The sequence below is a fragment of the Cucurbita maxima genome, unplaced genomic scaffold (genome assembly GCF_002738345.1).
Source record: "Cucurbita maxima cultivar Rimu unplaced genomic scaffold, Cmax_1.0 Cma_Scf00009, whole genome shotgun sequence".
In the NCBI taxonomy this organism is placed as follows: domain Eukaryota; kingdom Viridiplantae; phylum Streptophyta; class Magnoliopsida; order Cucurbitales; family Cucurbitaceae; genus Cucurbita; species Cucurbita maxima.
The window spans coordinates 4,673,853-4,696,986 of NW_019272025.1; the positions used below are offsets into that span (position 1 = coordinate 4,673,853).

At 37.2% G+C, this 23,134-nt stretch overlaps 3 protein-coding genes and 1 pseudogene across 6 annotated transcripts; 2 read left to right on the top strand and 2 right to left on the bottom strand.

The window, feature by feature from the left end:
* Positions 1–1,051: 1,051 nt before the first annotated feature.
* Positions 1,052–9,854, top strand: LOC111484433 (6-phosphofructo-2-kinase/fructose-2,6-bisphosphatase-like). 2 transcript variants are annotated; one of them, XM_023131016.1, is made up of 23 exons: positions 1,052–1,495; positions 1,582–1,645; positions 1,948–2,243; positions 2,780–2,980; positions 3,340–3,549; positions 3,629–3,724; positions 3,916–4,014; positions 4,103–4,132; positions 4,623–4,676; positions 4,912–4,965; positions 5,038–5,115; positions 5,198–5,289; positions 5,390–5,447; positions 5,553–5,627; positions 5,851–5,898; positions 6,554–6,651; positions 7,960–8,035; positions 8,123–8,185; positions 8,265–8,356; positions 8,475–8,543; positions 9,087–9,150; positions 9,228–9,293; positions 9,415–9,854. In XM_023131016.1, the coding sequence occupies exons 1-23, from the start codon at positions 1,301–1,303 to the stop codon at positions 9,490–9,492; spliced, it is 2,256 nt and encodes a 751-aa protein (XP_022986784.1). In that variant the 5' UTR covers positions 1,052–1,300; the 3' UTR covers positions 9,493–9,854. The 2 variants fall into 2 exon arrangements, with proteins under 2 accessions (XP_022986784.1, XP_022986783.1); XM_023131015.1 differs by having other exon boundaries at positions 1,053–1,495; positions 2,780–2,986.
* Positions 9,855–10,852: 998 nt separating this feature from the next.
* LOC111484027 lies at positions 10,853–12,361 on the bottom strand (annotated as a pseudogene).
* A 1,780-nt stretch (positions 12,362–14,141) lies between these two features.
* Positions 14,142–17,150, top strand: LOC111484464 (pentatricopeptide repeat-containing protein At2g30100, chloroplastic). The gene is made up of 2 exons (XM_023131081.1): positions 14,142–15,346; positions 16,116–17,150. Exons 1-2 carry the CDS (start codon positions 14,588–14,590, stop codon positions 16,887–16,889), a joined length of 1,533 nt encoding a protein of 510 aa, XP_022986849.1. The 5' UTR covers positions 14,142–14,587; the 3' UTR covers positions 16,890–17,150.
* A 1,662-nt stretch (positions 17,151–18,812) lies between these two features.
* Positions 18,813–21,909, bottom strand: LOC111484441 (inactive receptor-like serine/threonine-protein kinase At2g40270). Of its 3 annotated transcripts, none has more exons than XM_023131028.1 (9): positions 21,685–21,909; positions 21,420–21,564; positions 21,204–21,342; positions 21,050–21,121; positions 20,826–20,969; positions 20,237–20,748; positions 19,959–20,149; positions 19,749–19,881; positions 18,813–19,669 (listed from the first exon to the last, which is right to left on the bottom strand). In XM_023131028.1, the coding sequence occupies exons 2-9, from the start codon at positions 21,532–21,534 to the stop codon at positions 19,074–19,076; spliced, it is 1,902 nt and encodes a 633-aa protein (XP_022986796.1). In that variant the 5' UTR covers positions 21,535–21,564; positions 21,685–21,909; the 3' UTR covers positions 18,813–19,073. The 3 variants fall into 3 exon arrangements, with proteins under 3 accessions (XP_022986796.1, XP_022986795.1, XP_022986797.1); XM_023131027.1 differs by having other exon boundaries at positions 21,665–21,909; XM_023131029.1 differs by having other exon boundaries at positions 18,813–18,981; positions 19,029–19,669; positions 21,420–21,909.
* Positions 21,910–23,134: the final 1,225 nt, after the last annotated feature.

Consider the following 23,134-nt stretch of genomic DNA (forward strand, 5'->3'; position numbering starts at 1 on the left):
CTAAGTTCATCGCCATAAAATATTGTCCTCTGTGAAATCTCACAGTTGGCCTCCAAATAGAGCATTCTCACTAGCATATTATCTCAATGTTTGACTTTGATACCATTTGTATTTATATTGTTCTATAGAGTATCTTACAATCCTCTTCCAAGCCCAGCATCGTTGCTGGTACATCGATTCTAGTGTTTGACTCAAATACCATTTATAATGCTCAAAGACTTCGCTAGCAGATATTGTCCTTTTTGACCTTATCCTTTAGACTTCTCTGTTAGACGAACACGACTCTCCACAATGGTATGATATTGTCCACTTTGAGCATAAGCTCTCATGGCTTTGCTTTGGGCTTCCCAAAAGGCCTCATACCAATGAAGAGTGTATTCTTAGATTATAAACCCATGACCATTCCCTAAATTAACCGATGTGGGACTTTCATCATCCAACACCTCCCCTCGAACAAAGCACGCCTCCCCTTAATCGAGGCTCGACTCCTTTGGAGTCTTAGTCATTTTTGACTGCCTTCGTACCTTCGAGGAGGCTTGACTCCTTTTGGAGTTCTTTGTTCGACATTCGAGGATTTGCCAATCTATTGTGGCACGGCTAAGTTTAAGGCATGGCTCTGATACCATGTTAGACGAACACGACTCTCCACAATGGTATGATATTGTCCACTTTGAGCTTAAACTCTTATGGCTTTGCTTTGGGCTTCCCCAAAAGGCCTCAACCAATGGAAAGTGTATTGCTTTGATTATAAACCCATGACCATTCCCATGCTCAAAGACTTCGCTAGCAAATATTGTCCTTTTTAACCTTATCCTTTAGACTTCTCTCACACAGTTTTAAAATTCACCTACTAATAAGACTTTTCCACATCTTTATAACTGGAATTAGGGTTGTTGAGTTTGGAAGGAGGCCATGTGGAAAAGCTTGGTACAGCGTGAGTGGATGCACCGTCGTGCAGTGGAGTAGAACTCAAGAAATTCGCAGACGTGGCAATGATGGGCCATCGTTTTTCACCAACGCTAGCGAGGTATTTCGTTGTCTCTTATATCGATAAGAAAAAGAACGACCAAATAAACTGATCGCAAGAACGCGCGAACTGCCCATTTCCTCACTTTTATTCTCCATCTCTCGTCCCTCTCGAACTTTTATCCGATTCCCGAAAATAGAACAGAATCTAAGCGCATATTTGTTCATGGCTTCAAGTTGTTTCCTACAGTGGCGATAGATTCTCTGTGTCAAATCCCAATCTTGTTCTGGAAATTTTCTGGCGGAAGCAATTCCTTGAAGCAGTTGAAGAAGAATGGGTACTGGTACGTCCAAGAATTTGGATGGTGGCTCTCATGGTAACGAAGAAGAGCGGGAGGAAAACCTAGACCAAGCGGGTGGACAGCTCTATATTTCCTTGAAGATGGAGAATTTTAAACTCAAAGGCGAGCTCATTCCACATATTTACGGCTCTGTCCCGCTTGTTGGTTCGTGGGATTCATCTAAAGCTGTAATCAATCTCTTTCTGTTCTTCTTTGTTTATTCTCGAGTTTCTGCCAATCTCTACTGTTAAGTTTAATTGCGTCGGTGCCACAGCTCTCTTTAGAACGTGAATCAGCATCAATGTGGGAATTGAGCTTTGTCGTTCCTCCTAATCACGGTAACTATGATTCAACTTCCTATTATTCACCTGTCAGGATGGATTCGGGGTTGGGGGTTGGGGGTGGACGTTGGGAGTTAATTTGGTGATTAGAAAGCTTAGACATATGTTCTAAATGAACTAGAACTGATTCGTCGTGCTTGAATAGGATATGAAATTGAGGATTTTCAATCTCTTGACTACATAGTTTTCTGAACTTGATTTGGTTGTACAACAACAAAACCAGTATTTTGGAACTCCGTAATGGAAATGAAATTGCAGAAATTTTGATTTTCATTTCATCTATACTCTGTTGAATCCAGAATCTCTGGATTTCAAGTTCCTGTTGAAGCCGAGGTATAGCAATTCACCTTGTATTGTCGAGGAGGGTCCCAACCGTCTACTCTCTGGAGGAATGCTGCAAGGGGACACCAGGATGGCTCTTTTCAAATTGAGTGCTGATGAGGTTTTGGAGTACAGGGTATTCATTAAAGCAGACAGGGTTTCGCCCTTTGATCTTGCTGCAAGTTGGAGGGCGTATCAAGACAACCTTCGTCCTTCAGCTGTTCGTGGAATTCCTGATGTGAGCATAAATTCAGTGTCGGAGACAGGTCCGGAGGTATCATATCTTCCCCTTCCCTCAAAAAATGAAAGCATTGCATATACAATGTTCCATTCCTATCAAAATATGCAATGTTTCATTGAATATTATTGTATTGTAATGAAATTTTTATTTGCCAGTGTAATATTACCACTCACTATTGCGTTCTTCCGTTCAGTACTACTCCAACCTTTGTTGTGTGTTTGATTAGTTGCTTACAGTAATGTGCAACAATGCAAAGTTATTTTTGAAATGTTAAAAGGAATTGCTTATCGCATGCTTTGTCTTTAAGCGCAAGAACATGATGCATAAACGATATATGAAACTAACATGTCATTATCTTAAAACTTGGGCATAGAGATGCAGACATATTTATTTAAAATTATATTGAGATATTGCAGCTTTTTTGCATCAATTTATGACATTTACATTTCAAATTCAATGGGAAATAAGTATTGAAATTCATATTATTTCCAGGTGTATTAGAAGCAGAGCTTTAGTAATATTTATTTTCTTCATACCTTATTCTTTCATCTTTTCTATTGCCTCTTCAGAATAACTCATCGGTTAGCTTGGAGCTCGATCTTGAACACTACGTGGTTCCAGCTCCTTCAAACTCAGGCTTTGTATATGCAGCCAACTTGACGGAGACTCCAAGATCATTAACTGGCTTTGGGGTTCATTTCAATGCTGATGGACCGGGAAACACTTCATCATCTAAGGAGAGTGGTGTTGTTGGGGATCGATCAACAACTGTAAAGGTGTTTTCTTGCTTGTAAATATTAAATTATAATTCTCTAATAGGCATCAGAGTGTAAAACATGAAAATGACCATGGAGATGAGATAAATGGAGATACAATAATATGAAAGCATCTTCTCACACTGTCTTAAAAATGAAAAACAATTTTAGAAGTTCAATCTTAAAAAACTACACTGATGTTTAGCTAGTTTGTTTATTTGTCCATCCTTGTTGTCTCATTAGAGACATGAAATCAATATCTAAAACATTAATAGAAATTATATTGATTTTTGCGCTCCAATAACCAAACTTGTACTCTTCTTCCATTTTGTGGCATTTTTAATCGCGTTTATATTTTGTTGTTGCTTATTTAGAATATGACAGTGATTCTTCCTGATCCCCCCAAGATGTATATGGGTTCCGGAACGGTTGAATCAAAGTCGGTAGGGACGTTTTCTCATTTGCAAAGGCAAGACAGTCATAGGGGGCTTTTTGTGGATCGAGGTGTTGGATCCCCTAGGCTTGTTAAATCAGCTAGTACCAGCACTATCTTTTCAGATCTGAAATTGGATACGGAGTCCAAGGTTTGTTTTTTCCTTTTTATCTCTCTATATCACAAGTCATACTATTTATCTTTTGTGTTTCTTGTTTGTTAATATGTAGAATTCAATGCCAGCAGCAGCGGGAGCTGTTGCAGCTGCAGCTGTTGCTGATCAAATGCTTGGTCCAAAGGAGGATAGACATTTGGCAATTGTCTTGGTAATTTTCTTCAAATGGTTTGCATTAAATATCATTAATCATTGAGTTGTAGATATGGTGAGGTGGACTACACTCACTGTAGTTGGCTAAGAAGAAAGCTGCAGTAGTATTTGGTGACAGGATTGCACTTTTTCATTTGTAGTCTAGTCTCAAGAATGATAATGCTCCCATGACTTTTTAATATGGTTTAGGTTGGTTTGCCAGCTCGAGGCAAAACTTTTACTGCTGCTAAGCTTACAAGATATCTTCGTTGGTTAGGTCATGAGACAAAGCATTTCAACGTTGGCAAGGTTTGACTTTCTTATCATTCTTATGCGTTGTGCTATATGATGAATGAACTTTAGATTTCAATATAAAAATGTTTTCTTTTTTGAACAGTACCGACGCCTTAAACATGGAGCTAATCAGGTGTGTTTTCAATTATGATGTACAATTTTGACATATTGTCAATTCTTCAATGTCATAGTATTTTATTATCTATTTGGAGACTCGTTCTTTATATTTGTACCGTGTAAGGTGACCTACCATGCAAGTTTATGCGGGCTCCTAGGAACCCTTTGATTATTGTCCATCTAGTCATAATTGATTGTTCTCCCCCAATATGACTAGATGGACAATAATCAAAGGGTTCTTAGGAGCCCGCATAAACTTGCGTGGTAGGACTGCATTTTTAGGATTGCTTTCTTCAAAGATTGTCATTAGGCTCCCTAGGTTACTTTTTGAGGGCACTTCCTTAGTTTGCTTTGTTTTGTTTTTTCAAATAATTTTTTTTTATAGGAAACAAGATCTTTCATGGTTTTATTAACTCATACTTCAGTCTTTTGGTGATCATGGTGTCATGAGGATGTCTTGTTCTATTTTTGATGTTCCCTTTTGCCAATAAAATTTCTTTATGCAGTCTGCTGACTTTTTCCGAGCTGACAATCCAGAAGGAATGGAGGCACGCAATGAGGTGATTACTAGGAACTGATGACATGTTATCTAAAAGAAAGTGGGAATACTTTCACCTTCAATTGTCTAACAGAAGTTGTACATTATTTTAAGAAATCAACGAGCTCTTCATATTCCTACAACAAAGGAATCAGATACAATTTTAAATTTACCCGACTAACAGGATTATTTGTAATGTTAACACCATGTTAGTTTTTTCTCTGTGTACATAGTTTTAATATATCACCTGCTACTAGGTAGCAGCTTTAGCTATGGAGGATATGATATCTTGGATGCAAGAAGGTGGCCAGGTAAGGTCTTCCACTGTTGCATCTATTACACAGAAACTAATGGTTTTATTTGCTAATGCTAGATTAATTTAGGTTGGAATACTTGATGCCACAAACAGTACCAGGAAACGGAGAAACATGTTGATGAAATTGGCTGAAGGAAAATGTCGGGTATACTGATCGTAATAGTAAATAGAGGGAAGAATTCCGGAAATATTTAGTAATCTCATTCTTCTTTATCTTTCAACTGCAGATAATTTTTCTGGAAACTCTATGCAATGATCAGCGCATCATTGAAAGGAATATACGTCTTAAAATACAACAAAGTCCTGATTATGCTGAGGAGTATGTTTCCCAAGAGCTTCTTTCGTTCTTTTAGGAATATAGTGTGTATTCTTTTTTTAAGAATACATTTGAGTGTTTTTTTTTCCTTTCTTTCTTTCAGGACAGATTTTGAGGCTGGATGTCGAGACTTCAAAGCTCGACTAGACAACTATGAAAAAGTAGCTTTCTAAAATATTAATATTTTTCTAGTATATATCGACAGGATACGTATTATATTGATTCTGTTGAAACATCGAAACATCTGAATTTGCTACTCATGCCAGGTCTATGAGCCTGTTGAAGAGGGATCTTACATTAAAATGATCGACATGGTTAGTGGCCATGGAGGACAGATTCAAGTAAGTTTAGCTCCTGCGGTTATTGTGCTTCTGTTACCTCAGTTTTCAATTCCTCGGTTGCTAAGGTTAATAATTTGTTATTTCCTTTCAGACTTCTGATTTGTTAGGGTGATTCTTTTTTGAAAACTATCATTTTCAATCGTGTTTATTTTGCTTAGATGAAGTATGCGTAGGATTTATTTCACTTAATTCTGGTATTCTGAAACATGTTTTTCTTATTCAGGTCAACAACATCAGCGGGTATCTCCCTGGACGTATTGTCTTTTTCTTGGTATGATCTCTGTTTATCAATACTTTTTATTTATTGTGACAAAAATGTAGACATTATTAATACTTTTGAGGCTCCGTAAATTCTAGCATGAATTTAATGGATTGTAGTCTTGTCATAAATCATCCTTATTGCTCAGTCGACCGCCAGGTGTTGTCCTTTCTTGTAGTTTTCGAGCCAACGACTTCTATGTGAGTGTTAGGGAGATTAAAGGAGACATTGAAATAAAGCTAAGCTTTTTGAATTGCCATTGAGCGTGAGCAAATTTACAAAAAGGCCTCAATTAAACTTCCTTTTAAAACATTATATAACAAATAAAGGAGACGGAATTCAATAACCACTAAATTTGAAAGGGTTCAAGGTGACGTCCCATACGAATTGTTATATTTCAAAAAGGGCTCAAGGCGATATTACTTTATGAATTGTTAATCCTGAAAATTGGAATCTTGAGTGTATGATTTGCCAATTGAATTCACATATGTGCAGCCTGTGAAAATTGTTTGACGATTGTTGCTTTCGTACAAATTCAGGATTTTTTTTACGTGTTGGATGTATATTTTTAATGTACTATGAAAATTAATCTTTATATTATTATATTATTATGTACTCAACAAACTTCTTGATGCTCTCATCAGATAGTTTACTTTTCATGGTGCAGGTGAATACCCATCTCACTCCACGGCCGATATTGCTCACTAGGCATGGAGAGAGTATGGATAATGTTCGAGGTAGGATTGGAGGTGACAATGAATTAAGGTATGCATAATAACGCAGGTATAGGGATAAAGTTTTCATGTTCATTAAATCACAAAAGATTTCATAGGTAACATAGTGTATCTAGTACCTGTAGTTATGAAAGGAGAGATTTGGCTGTTCAATCTGCCATTATTTTTTCACACTTAACTGACACATAATATCACAGTAACCAGGGACAGTAAAAATGATGTTCATGAAGGCAAAAAGACCAGTTGACTAAAGCATTGTATCCAAAGAAATTTTTACTTGTCTGTTCAAAAAATATTTAAAAATCTTAGCTACAAAATAGTCTAGATAGATGCCTCTCTACACCATCTTTAAACCAAGAGTTGATAAAAAAAACTCTCAAGTATCGTCAGTATTCTCGACCAATCCCTCTCTCCACCATCATTCTTTCTTCAGTTTGCTTTCTGTTGCACTGTGAAAATGAAACCAAATTGTGATTTTGGCTATGGATTAAAGCTGTAGAGTTCAGAATAAGTCCTTTTTTGGGGTAAAATTCTGAGTTTGTTGACTAGGATAGAAGAAAAAAGAAATGGTTCTTCATATTATATTAGATTGCTATTGGGGCAACTTTCTGTTGATAGAACAAATTTTGGTGGAGCTTCTTCAAGGTTCTTTTAAGTTTCAAGAGAGCCCAACCTAAATGGAGGGATTATTTCTATATTTTCTTTAGTTCCATATTTTGTCATTTTTGGTTTACTTTTTCTTCCCTTCTTGTTTGGGTTTCTTGTCATATAGATTAGATCTAACTTTTATTTTGCAATTTTCTTTTCATTCCCCCCCCNCCCCCAAGGGTAGTGTAGTCTAGTTAGTAAATTTTATAAACTAGGGCAGTGTTTGCTATTCTGTGAATGCTAAAGAGCCCTGCCCCTAAATTATCTCAACCTTTTTCAGATATTTGACAAATCTTGCTACTCTGAAGTTGGTCTTTGTGAACAAGGATAATGCAGTGCTTGTATCTCTTACTCAATACATTGGATTATCAAAAACATCAGCAGCTGTATGAATAAGTTAGAAATATTACTGTGAAATTTGAGAATATTATTTAGAAATTAGGAAAACTGTAGTTACCTGATAAGTTGGTTGGGATGGATGGTTATAAATAAAGTGAGTTCGGGGTTTGGTAGTGGGCAAAATTTTGGGGATTAACAATGTAGGAGGGAGATAGACCTCTTGAAATGCTATGACCTGTGTATTTTCTCTTTGATATTGTAACATAATTTTAGTCTTATTTTCTTATTCTCAGTCTCAATATCGGGTTCCTATTAGTATATTGAACTGGGATTGGCTTACTTCTTTTGGCAGTGAGGCTGGAGAAGTTTACTCTAAGAAGCTTGCTAACTTTGTTGAAAAACGACTGAAGTCCGAACGGGCTGCCTCTGTAAGCTTGGAATTTCAATGGGAGTCAATGTGCATCTGGTTATTTAAAATGCTAATGACATCTTTTTATGACTTTGTTGCGGTCTAGATTTGGACCAGCACACTTCAGCGAACAATTTTGACTGCGAGTCCTATTGTTGGATTCCCTAAGGTTAGCTTGTTTTCTGGAAAATTAATGCTTACTTGTAAAAACAAGTATGAAACGCTCTATGACTATTTCCTTCTATTAGATTCAATGGCGTGCACTTGATGAGATATATGTTGGAGTTTGCGATGGAATGACTTATGAAGAGACAAAGAAAAACATGCCCGAGGAGTACGAGTATGTGCAATCTCCCTTTACCCCTCTTCATATTCATCTCTTTGTCTTCTGCAGGATTTGACGGGTGTTTATACCATCACTTGTTTGTTGTTTATTTCCTTGCATTTTTCACTTGCAGGGCACGCAAGAAGGACAAATTGAGATATAGATATCCTCGTGGAGAATCTTATTTGGATGTTATCCAAAGGTATGCAGTACTTTATTTTTCATCCAAATCAATTTTTTCGTCTCTTTGAAGGAAACCAAGCTTTTATAGGAAAATGAAATAACATTGAAGGGTAACAATCCAAGCCTCATCACTAACAAATGTTGTTCACTTTGACCTGTTATGTATCACTGTCAGCCTCACGATTTTAAAGCGCGACTATTAAGGAGAAGTTTCTAAACCCTTATAAATAATGTTTTATTCCCTCTCCAACCAATATGAGATCTCACAATCCACCCTCTTTGAGGGCCCAACGTCATCGCTGGCACACCGTCTTATGTCTGGCTTTGATACCATTTGTAACAGCACAAGCCCATCGCTAACAAATATTATTCAATTTGGTCCGTTATATATCGCCGTCAGTCTCACGGTTTTAAAATGTGTCGGTTAGGGAGAGGTTTTTAGACCCTTATAAAGAATGCTTCGTTACCCACTCCAAACAATGTGGGATCTCACGTAAACCAATGACTAATGCATGTTTTATTTTGTTGTTACCTTCTGTGGCCATTAATCTTAATGACACAGGCTTGAACCAGTAATTATTGAGCTTGAAAGACAACGTGCGCCGGTTGTTGTTATTTCTCATCAGGTAAGTTAGTTTTAAACCATTACATCGTACATTTTTACACGTGATAATCTTCCTAAAGCTTTTTTTCCGTCTTGTAGGCGGTCTTGAGAGCGTTATATGCTTATTTTGCTGATAGGCCCCTAAAGGAAATTCCACACATTGAGGTAATTGTGTAGATAATTGACTAACGATCAGTTCATTTTCAATTCCAATACCAAGGAGCAAAAGAATGCTTAGTGGTCTCAAACTAGAATGGTTTAAAATGGTTCGGTTCAATTTTGTCAGGTTCCACTTCATACAATAATTGAGATTCAAATGGGAGTCACGGGCGTGCAAGAAAAAAGATACAAACTTATGGATTAACAAACCCTGTGGATGGTTAATCTATAATTCTCATATACTTCAAGGAGTTCCTATGCATTCTTTTAATTCTCATTCATTACGAAGATGATGGTCTCGTAAATTGTGCCGCTCTTATCGTCAACCTTAACCTCCGATGCAAATGTGAGTGACTAGAACTCGTTTTCGTTTTCGTTTCTGTAATAGTGATGTCTACGCATGTAACTAATACTCGGGCAGGAGGGTGGAGTGGTTAAACAAAAGTCTCTTCCATTCAAAGCAGGACTAGGAGGAGTTCAGTTCTATCTATGCTGTTCAATTATTATTGAAATAAAGGAAGTTTTGAATAGTAAAGTTATGAATATTAGCAGGTGGTAGCAGAATCATATATTGTTTTGTTATACTGTTCTTCTGGAACCAGAACTTAGCTATTTCTTTCCTTGAGGTCGCTGTATACTAAATAAGTGAAAAGAGAGTGAAATGTTTGCAATTAGGTAGATGGGGCATTTGGGTTAAAAAATTCTTAGGTTTGGGTCTAAGATGGGATGAAGAGAGCTTTCCATTGTCGAAATAGATTAGACATTATCATTGGTCAAGAGGTCAAATGTTTCTGACGGTTACGTATAGTTCAAATAAAATGGTTAAAAGTTACTTTTAGCTCGAGAACTCTTATGAAGTAACAATTTATTACAACAGCCCAAATCTACCGTTAGTAGATAGTCTTTTTGGACTTTCCCTTCTGGGTTTCCCCTTATGATTTTAAAACGCGTATGCTAGGGAGAGACTTCCACACTCTTATAAAGAATGTTTTGTTCTCCTCCTCAACTGACGTGGGATCTCACAATTCACCCCTCTTTAGTGTTTAGTGTCTTTGTTGGCACTCGTTCCCTTCTCCAATAGATGTGGGATCCCCCAATCCACCCCCCCTTGGGGTCTAGCGTCCTTGCTGGCATACTGTCTCGTGTCCACCTCCTTTGGGGCTCAGCCTTCTAGTTGGCACACTACCCGATGACAGGCTTTGATACCATTTGTAACCGTCCAAACCGACCACTAGCAGATATTGTCCTCTTTGAGCTTTCTCCCCAAGATTTTAAAACGCGTATCTTAGAGAGGTTTTCACACCATTATGAAAAATGTTTCGTTCTCCTCTCCAACCGAAATGAAGTCTCATATTTAGTCTCTGTTTTTTCAATTTTAGTAACAATTTAGTCTCTATACTTTATTTGTTACGATTTAGTCCCTAATGTAGTTGTGAAAAAACATATGGTCGGGTTTGAAACCAAACTGCAAAAGAAATCCCCACAAATTACACAGAAAAATGCATCAAAACACACAAATATATATATATATATATATATATATATATATATATATAGTTTTGAATTCAATTTTGAAGCATGGTAAAGGGATTTGATTTGGTGGCACTTTGTGAGTGATTTTCAACCACTTGGAAAGTGCTTCCCCCGCCAGCAGCAGCGCTTGCGTTGTTATTACTGCCTTTCAGTGTCTCCAACAGCTTTAACTGATACACTTCATATATCTCCTTCAGCATATTTCTCTCCCTTTTCAACTCCTCGTATTGGGCTGCCCCCAAAAACAATTAATTAATTTTCTGGAAAAAGAAAAACAAAATTAAATAAAATTAATTAATAAAATTTACCTTCTTTGAATAGAAGCTCGCCTGTGTATGCAGTTAATTTCTCTTTGATGGAGTAATTCTCGGCTCGGAGCAGTGAATTTTGGCGATCCATGAATTTTATCCTCGGCGAGGTAATTGTTACTTCCGCCTGTTTTATTCGTTACTTAATTAATTAATTAATATTTATTAAACTTGGATTTTAAGTGAAAAAAAAAAAAAAAAAAAAAAAAAAAACGCTTATTTTGATTTGTATTATTACCTGAAGGGCTTTGAGTTCTGACTCTAGCTCTGTAATATGATGAAGCTGTTTCAATCTATACTTTTGTGAGTATTGTCTGCTTTGGATCACCCTAGCAAAGAAAAAATTAACCCCACATAATTTGTTTTTTTACCTTAGTTATGGTGTGACTTCGAAGTCACACCGACAATACTCCCCTCGTTCCTCCGTGTTTTCTCTTAAATAATCATCTATTCGGTAAAGTTTTACTATAGATCTCTATTATGACTACTCGAGATCCACAATTTCTGATTTTACTGACTTGGGTAAATTAGAGACATGACTCTAATACTACTTGTTAGAGATCTCCAAAATAATATGATATTGTTCACTTTGAGCATAAACTCTCGTCATTTTCTTTTTTATTCCTCTAAAAGATTTCGTTCTAATAAAAACAGTGTTCCTTACTTTTATGTCTATGATCTTCTCCTTTATTAGCCAACGTAAAACTTAGGTCATACCAACACTTAAAAAGTTATTTTTTCGAAAACAAACCTTTTTAGTCGTTTGGCTTCTGTATTGAGGTCGTTGTTGGAGTTGGGAAGTTGTGATTGGTCTTGTTTCAGTGATAGCATCGTCCTTCCTTCTCCTTCATAAAACATATTTTTGTCATTTTCATATACGTTTGAATTCCTGTTGTAATGAAACAACAGTAACTTTTTGTCACCGCTAGCTACCGATTTTCCTAAGGGTGGCAATGGCGGCAGTCCCGTTGCCATCGTCGGAGTTGGTCCGACTTGATGCATCCTCATTTTGAAGCTTTCTTCCATGAGATTGATTGGACAAAACAATATATGTTGTTAGGCTTTTTATAAACCATGTGATTATGGAAATTAAAGAAAATTAAAAAAATTAACTTTTTTTTTTTTTTTAATTATAAAAATTAATTAATACATTTGTTTATCTATCTTTGTACACCCATAAGTTGCAGTATTTGCATGAGACTTGATGTTCATACCATATAAAGCATGGCCCATATCAAATTTCAAACATACCCAAATTACCTTAAAAAATGTTGCTCGATTATCGTTCATCTTTGTTTCAATTTTTACTTGAACGATCGGTTCTTAATTGATAGATAATACGAGAACGATACTCTGTTAGCTATATAATCATCGGAACTCAATTTGTTCCTTTTAAGAAAAGACGGTAAGAATCAACGAGAGGAATATTAATGGCAGAAAGAAGATCGAGAAATAGATAGGAGTGCAAACTAAGAAGTTGCCTTATATAACGTGTTTGTGAAAGGTAATGTATGACCCAACTTTCTATGTATAGACGAAAAATTTTAAGTTGTAACAATTTAATTTATATAATTAAAATAAAGTATTAATCTTTATTACGTGATGACCTGATTTTTGTAGTTTGTTAATGCATTTAGTCTCTAATTAGTTTGAGTTGATAAAACCAAGAAAACTAAGGAAGGTGAGAAATGACGAGGAGAATGGACGTCGACATCGGGTCGATAGAAGGGCAAAGGGCAAGGGTAGGGCCCGAGTAATAAATCGTTATTTTAAAAATGTCACACTGATAATAATTAACGGGGTTGCTAATCGAAATACCAAAACAAGCCTTTTTTTTAATGTTGGAGACTTAATTGTTGAATTTAAAAATTAAATAAAAAAAGTATAATTTATTTCGATAATTTTCATGCCAATATTTCTAAATGTTAAAAAAATAAATATGAATTGAGATTAAATATCTTTTTATTAACACTCAATAATTAAAATTAAATATTCTAAAATAAAATATAAATTAATTGACTAAAACCCTTTTTATTTTATTTCGAAAAAATGTGGTTTATAATCGTTAATAATTGATTATAGAATTAAAAAAAGAATTGATTTTCGTTGGGCCATAATTTGGGCCCTAAATTGTAAACTTCGGCCCATTGAATTGAGTATTTGGGCCGAGCCTTCGCTGCCCAACTATTTGGGCCGAAACTTGGGCCAGGCGCCGCCATATGGGCTGAATGTAACATGGAGCCGGGGAATGGTCTACTCATGGGCCGCTCTTTCCGGCCCATTGTGTTTTTTTATACTATAATTATAATTATAAAATATTTTGTATTAAATAAAAAATATATTAAAGTATAAATTAAGAGACTTGTGATCCTCATTTTGGTCAAAATATATTTTATATTCCTAAGTTCCAAACGCACGCAAAGCTGAATAATTTTGGTACAATTGATTATAACTTAAAATTATTGGGCCAACAATATTCATATTTAAATCAAATAATATTTAATTGGCCACGTGTAAAAAAATAATTAATATTAAAACTTCATTTGACATCCTACCTGCAACCATTCTTTGAGATGAATAATTTATATGATTAATAAATGTTTTTTTTTTTAATTTATCTATTTTTAATCCATTAATTTTTTTTTTTAAAACTGTTAAATAAAATAAACATTGAAGTTCATGAACCAATCATATTTTAAGTTAAAGTTGAGATAAATTAAAATATATATTTAATTATTTTTTTTTAATTAAGAGAGAGAAGGTTGGGTGCCTAATGAGTTGTCAATGTATGTACTTTGAATAACTTAATGATTAATTAAACATTTTAAAACATTTAATTTAATTATACTTTATTTATAATAATAATATTAGTATTAATAATAGGCAGGTTGGTTGTGGCTTATGGGAAAAAAAGGCCGTAATTAAGTATTTAATTCAGGGGTAAAATTGTCTTTTCGTAACTTCACAAGTCGACAACACGAGTTGAAAGAATTACGGTATGAAGTGCTGATGGTTTTGTCTTGGCGGCAAAAACGCTGTCATTGCGACCACTCACTCCGGCTTCCTACCATCACCATCGCTTAATCCTCTGCCAGAAGATTGGGGTTTCTTTTCTCCGACCAACAATTCAGTTCAGTTCAATTCGATTCGCCGCTGGTTGAGGGCTGGCTCTCTGTAATTTTCTCTCCATCTCTTCCGCCTTTTGTTCGTTTCATTTTCTGATGGTTTTGTACTGTTATTCGAATTTGGATTGCGTTCAAAATTGATGCGGTTGAAACCCTAGTGTTCTGGTTTTCTTTTGATAATTTATAGGCGGTGGACCGATTGATTGTTTCATTTCTCGCTTTACTTCATTCGGTTTTGGATTTTTCTCCACTCGGTTGAGATACCGTGACGCTTAAGTTCGCTGGTTATTCGAAATTTTAGTTTGAATTTAGTGATTTGGATTAGAAGTTCGAAATGATTTGTGCTCCGGGCTTTACTCCGTTAACGAAATTTGGATTTTCGTTTTCTTTATCTTCTGGACTGAAATCTAAGAGGCTTGGGTTTTCTGCTCCCCAATTGTGTAGTCGTTCGCCGGTAAATTTTTGCTTTATTGTTTCTCGTATTACTTGCAATCACCAGAATTCTACTTTCTCTGTTTCAAGAGCTGGTAAGTTTCGGGACCTAAGATTGTTCAAATCGGTTGAGTTGGACCAGTTCATCACGAGTGATGACGAAGATGAAATGGGAGATGGGTTTTTTGAGGCAATTGAGGAATTGGAACGAATGACGAGGGATCCATCGGATGTTCTTGAAGAAATGAACGACCGCTTATCGGCCAGGGAATTTCAGCTAGTGCTGGTGTACTTCTCTCAAGAAGGGAGGGATTCGTGGTGTGCTCTTGAGGTTTTTGAGTGGCTCCAAAAGGAAAATCGGGTCGACAAGGAGACCATGGAGCTGATGGTGTCTATAATGTGTAGTTGGATCAAGAAGTTGGTCGAGGGACAGCATAACGTCGGAGATGTGGTTGACCTTCTCGTGGATATGGATTGTGTAGGTTTGAAGCCCCATTTTAGCATGATAGAAAAGGTCATCTCTTTGTATTGGGATATGGGTGAGAAGGAAAAAGCAATTTCGTTCGTGAAGGAGGTCTTGGGACGCAAACTTGATTTTATGAAGGACAATTGGGAAGGGCATAAAGGAGGACCGAGTGGATATCTCGCATGGAAGATGATGGTAAGCCTTTAGCTAATCAGGTTTTCATATCTTTAGCTTTTAACCTTGCTCAAGAGTCAAGTCAACCATAGTATTCTTTTGCTGTGTCTCTTTATTACATTGAAAATTCATATCTGAAATGTAACTATCTTCAATAGCCGTTTACTAACTTTGGATGTATAATTTTGAATCCTGAAGTTCCTAATTGTAGAGATGCCTTACTCTGCCTCCTTTATCTTATTGGGTTTTGATTATGTGCTATAGAGTGTCAGGTTTTTGTTGAGGTGACTCTGGTCAAGGTAGTAACGAATATTTTCTGGCGTCATGTTTTTCTAATCACAATTGAAGGCGTTCAGGAAGAACTGTGCAGGGTTGGCTGTACTTTTGGGATATATGGTTAAGCTGCGTTTTAATGTGATTAAGCATGGTTGAATCTATTGTCATGTTAGTTTTGGACATACTGAAGCACATTGACTTCCTTTCAATGTTATTATTTGTGGCGTATTAGACTTCCATATCGTAGCGTAACTTATGGTATGTTCTTGCTTATATTAGTAGCACTCCGACATATTTCATTTATATTTGAACCAAATTGAATGCTGTATGAGACCAAGTTTATCCAATCTTGTAACTAGAACACCGTGCTGCTACTTTTGTTCGCTTCACCAGTAATGGTAGTGGATTAGTTGCCTGAGGATTATATATAAGTATTTTCACATTGTTATGTCTGTTCAGCACGACCCCAAGTGAAAATTCAATTGCCGATAATCTTGGAAATCAATTCTTGTAGGTTGATGGTGACTATAGGGGTGCAGTGAAAATGGTGCTGAATCTCAGAGAATCTGGATTAAAGCCAGAGGTTTACTGCTTTCTTATTGCCATGACTGCCGTGGTTAAAGAGCTGAATGAATTTGCAAAAGCTCTTCGCAAACTGAAAAGTTACGCAAGAGATGGGATGGTGGCTGAACTCGATAAAGACAATGTCGAACTTGTCAAGAGGTATCAGTCAGAGCTTCTAGCTGATGGAGTACGGTTATCCAACTGGGTGCTTGACGAGGGAAGCTCTTCGAGTCACGGGGTGGTTCATGAGAGACTCCTTGCAATGTACATTTGTGCTGGGCAAGGACTAGAGGCAGAGCGGCAGCTTTGGGAAATGAAGCTTGTAGGTAAGGAGGCTGATGCTGATCTCTACGATATCGTGCTAGCCATATGTGCTTCACAGAAGGAGACGAGAGCAATGAACCGGTTGCTTTCCAGGATTGAGATTACGAGTCCCCGGCTTAAGAAGAAGAGTTTAACATGGCTACTAAGGGGTTACATAAAAGGAGGTCATTTCCGTGATGCTGCAGAAACATTAGTAAAAATGGTCAATTTGGGTTTTCTCCCAGAGTACTTGGACAGAGTAGCCGTGCTGCAAGGGCTTAGAAAACGGATTCGGGAACCTGAAAACGTCGAGACTTACCTCGATCTCTGCAAGTGTCTCTCTGATGCTAATCTAATTGGACCCAGTCTTGTATATTTGCACTTACAGAAGTACAAGCTTTGGGTCATTAAAATGCTTTGAAGAAGCTTCTCAATACCTCTCTGCACAGGCAGCTAATAAAGTGGAGCAGAAATCATTTATACAGCACCAGCACTTTTTTGGGTGCTTTTATATGTTGATTTTGTATAGTTTCAGGCAGGTGACTCTAGAAGCTCTTTAAGCCGACCCTGAAGAGGAATACTTGTGTATATCTGTATATATATAATCAGCTATTGTGCACAGAGAACCAATGTTACAGTGTATAGATTGTATAAGGAAATTACATATTCTGATATTCTCCAAGCAGACTGCTGGCAGATATTGTCTGTTTTGTCTTATTATGTATTGCCGTCAGACTTACGGTTTTAAAACGTGTTTGGTAGGAAGAGGTTTCCACACTCTTGGAATGTTTTGTTTCCCTCTCCTACCAATGTGAGATCTCACAATCCACTCCCTTAGGGGCTCAACATCTTTGCTGGCATACCGTCCGTTATTTGGCTCTGATACCATTTGTAACAGATCAAGCACACTGCTAGTAGATATTGTTGTTCCACTATGTATCGTCGTCAGACTCATGGTTATAAAACGCGTCTGATAAGAAGAGATTTTTACTTCCTTATAAGGAATGCTTCGTTCCCCTCTCTAATTGATGTGTGATCATGAACTCCAATTTTGGACGTGGCCATACTGCTTCCAGCCCAGAAAACATGTGGGCTGCCCCTTGATTGGATATCCAGGTTTTACTTACACCATTGCATTATTACACTATTCAATTATTTCTTGTGTGATTGATGCAAGACGTCCTTTTTATGACATCAGTAAAAGGAAAAATTCTATTTGGAACCAACCCATGTTTTCATATTAGGAAGGTGTAGGTGTGTCGGTTGGATCTATATATATAGATGGGGCCAAAACTAACACCAAACCAATACAATGATATCAACCTTTGATCAAAATCGAACTTAATCGACTGAATCCGACTCTGAAAAGCTATTTCAAGTGAATTGAGTTGATTGATTTTGGTCAGAAACTTATCATGAATCTCGAATTTATTAAACAGTATCCAAATCGACACGAATTCAGTAGGGTGAGGCAGCCATGTACTGCTCAATTCTTGTTTGTTGTGTATAATATTATATGAAAGTTTCCAGGAAAGACGCAGGGAAGTTGCTGTAATAGGATAGGATGTCCGTGTGTGTTTATCTGTCCTGTATCTGTCGCCACTTGGCCTCTATTATTCACATCAATCTTCTTGAAACCAAGCTCTCACATGTGCAATGTCGAAGAGCTCTATGATTGTTCCTTGGGTCAAACATTTGAAGCCTCCAACCTTATGGTTTATATTATGTGTAGATATTCTCATGGAAATTATAGTCGAGTTACCGATCATCTCGATACTCCTAAAAGAGGTTTTTTTTTTTTTTTTTTTTAAAGAAACCTTTTGTTGGCGTCACCGAACCTCTTTTTGGACTATTTTTTTGCTTTTCTCACTCTCGATTGTGATTTTTTCCTCACTCATGCTCACTTCCTTCTTTCTTGCTCCCTCTGCATTGAGTTCGTTCTGTGTCTATAAGAATGTTGCATATTTCAGTTGGTTGTTGTGCATTGCTAGAGGATAAGAACAACTCTATTCATTTAAAGATACAGATACATGTAATAACCCTAAGCTTGACCCATTATGTATCACTGTCAGTCTCGCGTTTTAAAACATGTCTACTAGGAAGAGGTTTCCACACCCTAATAAGGAATCATTTTGTTCCCCTCCCCAACCAACGTGGGACCTTTCAATCCACTCCTGGTGTTTCACACTGCTCGGTGTCTGACTCTGATACCAGCCCAAACCACCACTAGCAGATATTGTCCGCTTTGGTCTGTTACATATCGCCTCAGCCTCACGGTTTTAAAGAAGTTTTCACACCCATATCAGAAATACTTCGGGTGATATACTTTGTACCCGAAGGAAAACACACACAAAACCATAATCATTATCTTTGAAGAAAGAGGCATATACATATTCATGTTGTGGAGCTCTTACAACATAGACTTAGCAGAGCTTGTTTTATGTACAAATATCATTTCTTACCACTTTGCATTCTCCCTGCTACTCAACCCCTGCTGCTATTTTTACTGCCTTTTGAAACTTTTCTTCCTCATTTTATAGTCAAACAACCAATTGCTACAATCAACAAAAGAATTTTGAAACTCCCCAAGAAACGATACCATAACTCAACTTTCTGTAGATATGATTTCAAGTTCTGCCCACCACAGAGGAGATACCTTTGGTGTTGCTCCAGCAGGCTCCAATGCTGTGATTTCTTTCAACCTTGCAGCAATCTCCGACATCGTCCATCCTTGCTTCGGCTTGGGCTGGATGCACTGTTTTATCACTCGAGACAAATTCTCGAGCTGTTCTTCTTTGAAGGAGCTTAGAATTGGATCAACCATCTCTCTTAATGACTCTTCCCCCTTCACAAAATCTACTGCCCAATCTGCAAGAGAGCCATCATCAACCGAGAATGGAATTCTACCTGTAATCATTTCCAACAAAATTAATCCAAAGCTATAAACATTGCTTTCTGAATCTGCAGGCGACGTTTCCAGGACCTCGACCGTCGCGGATCCTAACTTTGCTGCTGTTTCTTCACTCCAGTAGCTGAAATCAGACAACTTGGCAGCATAGTCTTCGGTCAGGTACACAGACGAAGAACAAAGATGTCTGTGTATGACGGGCGGGTCGAGCTGGCGCATATGTTCTAAGCAGTATGCTACTCCCATTGCTATTCGTAGTCTCGTCTCCCAGTCCAGGTGCTCAGCTTCTTTTACTGTAACAAGGATGATTCCATGAACTTCGGAAGAACAATGCCAATTCTTCAACATGTTTATATGAAAATAAACACTTACTGTGAAGATGCTCAAACAGAGTTCCATTTGGAGCATATTCAAAAACCATCATCCTTGTAAACGGCTGTGCCTCTTCGCAAAACCCGACGAGACTAACGAAGTTCTTATGGTTGACCCTCGACAAAGTTTCGACCTACAAACATGGAAACGAACGGAAACTTTGAGCCTAAACTGATGAACTTCAAAGACACTTTGTTTGTTTTCTTGTACCTTTTTCCTGAACTGTTCTTCTTTAGTTTTTGACCAATCTGCATTAGATGTCACTGCAGTTGATGTCACAGCTATTTCAACTCCGCTGGAAAGAGTTCCCTTATAGACAGTGATGTCCGAAAAGGATCCGATTATGTTGCTGAAGTCTTCACAAGCTGCTTCGAGCTCGGATCGCCTGAGCTTCGGGACACCTGACACGACAACGGTAAAGTTCGAGTACTGAACTTAGACTTGAGGTATCTTCCAAATTCTATTACTTTTGAGGAAAGAAACCAAACCTGTTACAAATGCCTTCTGCAGCTGTCCACTTAAACCGGTGGCCCAAGGCTTCACAGTAACAACTTTACTGCTTCTGAATATCAAAATTCCAACACTGATAACAATAAAGAACAATGACCCTGATATAATTCCTGCCAATATTGGAATTCTGTGATCTTTTTTCTTATTACTCCCTCCAATCAGACTCGGAGATGGAGCTAAGGAACGAGGCGAAGCCCTGTGGGAGTGAGGCGGTGTGAGAACATGAACCGGTGAGTGTAGACTCGGGGCGGATGCCGGTACAGGACTCAAATGGAGCCTAGGAGCTGGAGGCTTTGTGGGAGATACTTCAGGAGTTAATGGTGGATCTGAAGGCGGCAATGGAGATGACGATGAAGCAAACGAAAAAGGCGGTAATGAAACGAATGAACGTCCCGGAGATTCTGATTGTGCCGGGGATAGCAGACTCCTTCCATCTGTGTTAACATGATTCTCTGGAGTTTGGGTAATGAATTCATTATGATCAAGAAGCCTACAAAAACCAAAAACAGAAACTCAGCAAGGAAATTGAACCAAATGGATAGAGACAGCAAGTTCTTCGATCCTTACAAGGTTGTCAGAGACAAGTTCTTGCCAAGATCCAAAGGAAACAACCCCGACAAGTTATTGAATCCCAAATCCAAAACCTCTAGCTCAAGCAGCTGCCCAATTTCCTGGGGAATTCCTCCATAAAATGAGTTGTTTCGAAGAATGCTGCAACCAAAACGAGCAAGATTAAGCTAAAAGGGACATGAATTCTCGTACTGGTTCATGATTTGGAGTTTGCCACTTACATGGATTTTATATGCGACAATCTGCCCATTTCTGGTGCCAATTTTCCGACAAGACAGAGATCTTTAAGGTTCCTGCAAGCTCAACAAAGCTCAACATTCATGGCGAAATCCATGAAGCTTTGAATGAACAAAAACCATGGAAGAATTCACTCACAGTATCACCACTTTCCCCTCAGAGCACTCCACACCAAACCAAGAACAATGATCAAATTCCTCATCATTATCCTTCCAATTCCATAAACCACCAAAAGGGTCTCTCAAAATCCCTTCCCGAATCCTCAACAACGCCAAACCTGCATCCAAACAAACCCCATTTCCTCAAAAACTCCGAAAAACAACGCATTCCGACAACCACCCATAATCCCCTTACCTTCATCGTTCAAAGAAAAACAATGTCTCATACTCTGAAAAAGCAACATCGCCGCCGCTAGCACCGCCCATCGCAGCCTCTGCCGGCGAAATCTCCACCCTTCATCCATTCCCATGAATCACAAAATTCTCAGTCAAACAAAGATCTGTTCAGGAAATTTAGTGTCTCAGAAGAAAGCGCGTAAAATTTGCCAACTCTCACAGTCACAGAATCTCTAAATTCTAATAAATAAATTAAACCCTCACAAAGGGGAAGAAAAAAGAACCAAATAATCGGCGATTCGGCTCCGACGACTCTTCTTTCCTCTAATTTATAGCGCCGTTCTTCTTCCAATCAACACCACGTGCCCGCCTCGTGCTCTGTGTCTTTCTTTTAGACCGTATTTACAGCGACATGTCGTATTTCCGACGGAACCATTTCCCGGCGAATATTGCGGTGGTGACTACACAGAGTGGCCGTACCTAATATTCCCGCCGCCGTTCTTCATCTAATTAAAACCATTCTTTCTAAATAATGATTATATAATTTGTCGGTTTTTTGTATTTACAGGGTATTTATATTTTTATTTTATTCCTCTTATATACATTTATTTATTTTTCGCACTCGTTATATTAATGGTTTTTATAATTGTCTGTATAGCTTTTTTAGAAATAATAAATATTTTATATTAAGACATTAATACACAAATTAATAATTAATATTCATAAGAAGTTATTTTTGCAAATTAGGAAGAATTATAAAAATAAAATAGATAATGGTGTTTTTTTTTCAGTTTTTTCATTGTTTTTTTCTACTTATTTAGGAAAATTATTTGATAATTTTATTTAAATTATTTTGCATTGATTTTATATAAGATCGAGTGAAAATAAATAATTTATTTATAGGAAATTTTAAATTACGTCTTTGAGAGCTTGATTGTTTGGTAAGATTGAATTAATTATTTAGATACAAAAATAAAATTAATTCTTCTTTTAGTATTATCCTTATTTCTTTCAATTTCAAGCCAACAAATATCTCGAAAAAGTCAAAATCGACAGCGACCCGAACCCATAAATTATTATAAAACCTATTTTTTAAAATAATTTAATTTAATTTAATCTGTTTCCCACCAATTATATTGTCCGAACCCCTCACATGGTCAAATTAATTTACTCCAAATCTCAATTTTCCATAAAATAATTTGAAAATGCCTAAAACCGGACAAGTTGACTATTTTGGTCAACAACATGCACGTGGTCAGAGTCCCACTGCTTGGAAGGTTACGGTTTCATGTTCTATTTTATTTCCAGATGAGGGTTCTTTTCACCCTTCGATACTACTTCACTATTGGTCACCCAGGAGTATTTAGCCTTGCAAGGTGGTCTTTGCGGATTCACACGGGATTTCACGTGCCCCTTGCTACTCGAGTGAAAGCGTAAGCTAGTGATGCTTTCAATACTGGACTCTTGCCATCTAGAATGCAGCACTCCACCGCTTCGCCTAGCAGCACGATGCTTGTATTACTCCCCCACACCCCCGTTTTTCACAGTTTAGTTGGGTTGAAAAAAATACTTTGATTGATTGGATTGACAATCCGATCAATCCGAATAGAGTTCAAAGCTCAACCCTTTATTTTCGAGTTGAGTTGTCAAATTTATCTTATGTTAATAATTTAAAATTTTTTACTTATCCACGATATATATTACATTACTAACTAAATTTACAAATTTCAAAGG

Bases quoted from the DNA above. Each gene is read 5' to 3' on its own strand.
- LOC111484433 (XM_023131015.1), top strand. From the start codon at position 1,301: ATGGGTACTGGTACGTCCAAGAATTTGGATGGTGGCTCTCATGGTAAC. The intron at 5,116-5,197 runs GTATACTGATCG...TTTCAACTGCAG, and splicing joins TGGCTGAAGGAAAATGTCGG to ATAATTTTTCTGGAAACTCT. The intron at 5,899-6,553 runs GTATGATCTCTG...TTCATGGTGCAG, and splicing joins GACGTATTGTCTTTTTCTTG to GTGAATACCCATCTCACTCC.
- LOC111484464 (XM_023131081.1), top strand. From the start codon at position 14,588: ATGATTTGTGCTCCGGGCTTTACTCCGTTAACGAAATTTGGATTTTCG. The intron at 15,347-16,115 runs GTAAGCCTTTAG...CAATTCTTGTAG, and splicing joins ATCTCGCATGGAAGATGATG to GTTGATGGTGACTATAGGGG.
- LOC111484441 (XM_023131028.1), bottom strand. From the start codon at position 21,534: ATGGGAATGGATGAAGGGTGGAGATTTCGCCGGCAGAGGCTGCGATGG. The intron at 21,122-21,203 runs GTGAGTGAATTC...TTGAGCTTGCAG, and splicing joins GAGGGGAAAGTGGTGATACT to GAACCTTAAAGATCTCTGTC. The intron at 19,882-19,958 runs GTACAAGAAAAC...CCATGTTTGTAG, and splicing joins AAGAACAGTTCAGGAAAAAG to GTCGAAACTTTGTCGAGGGT.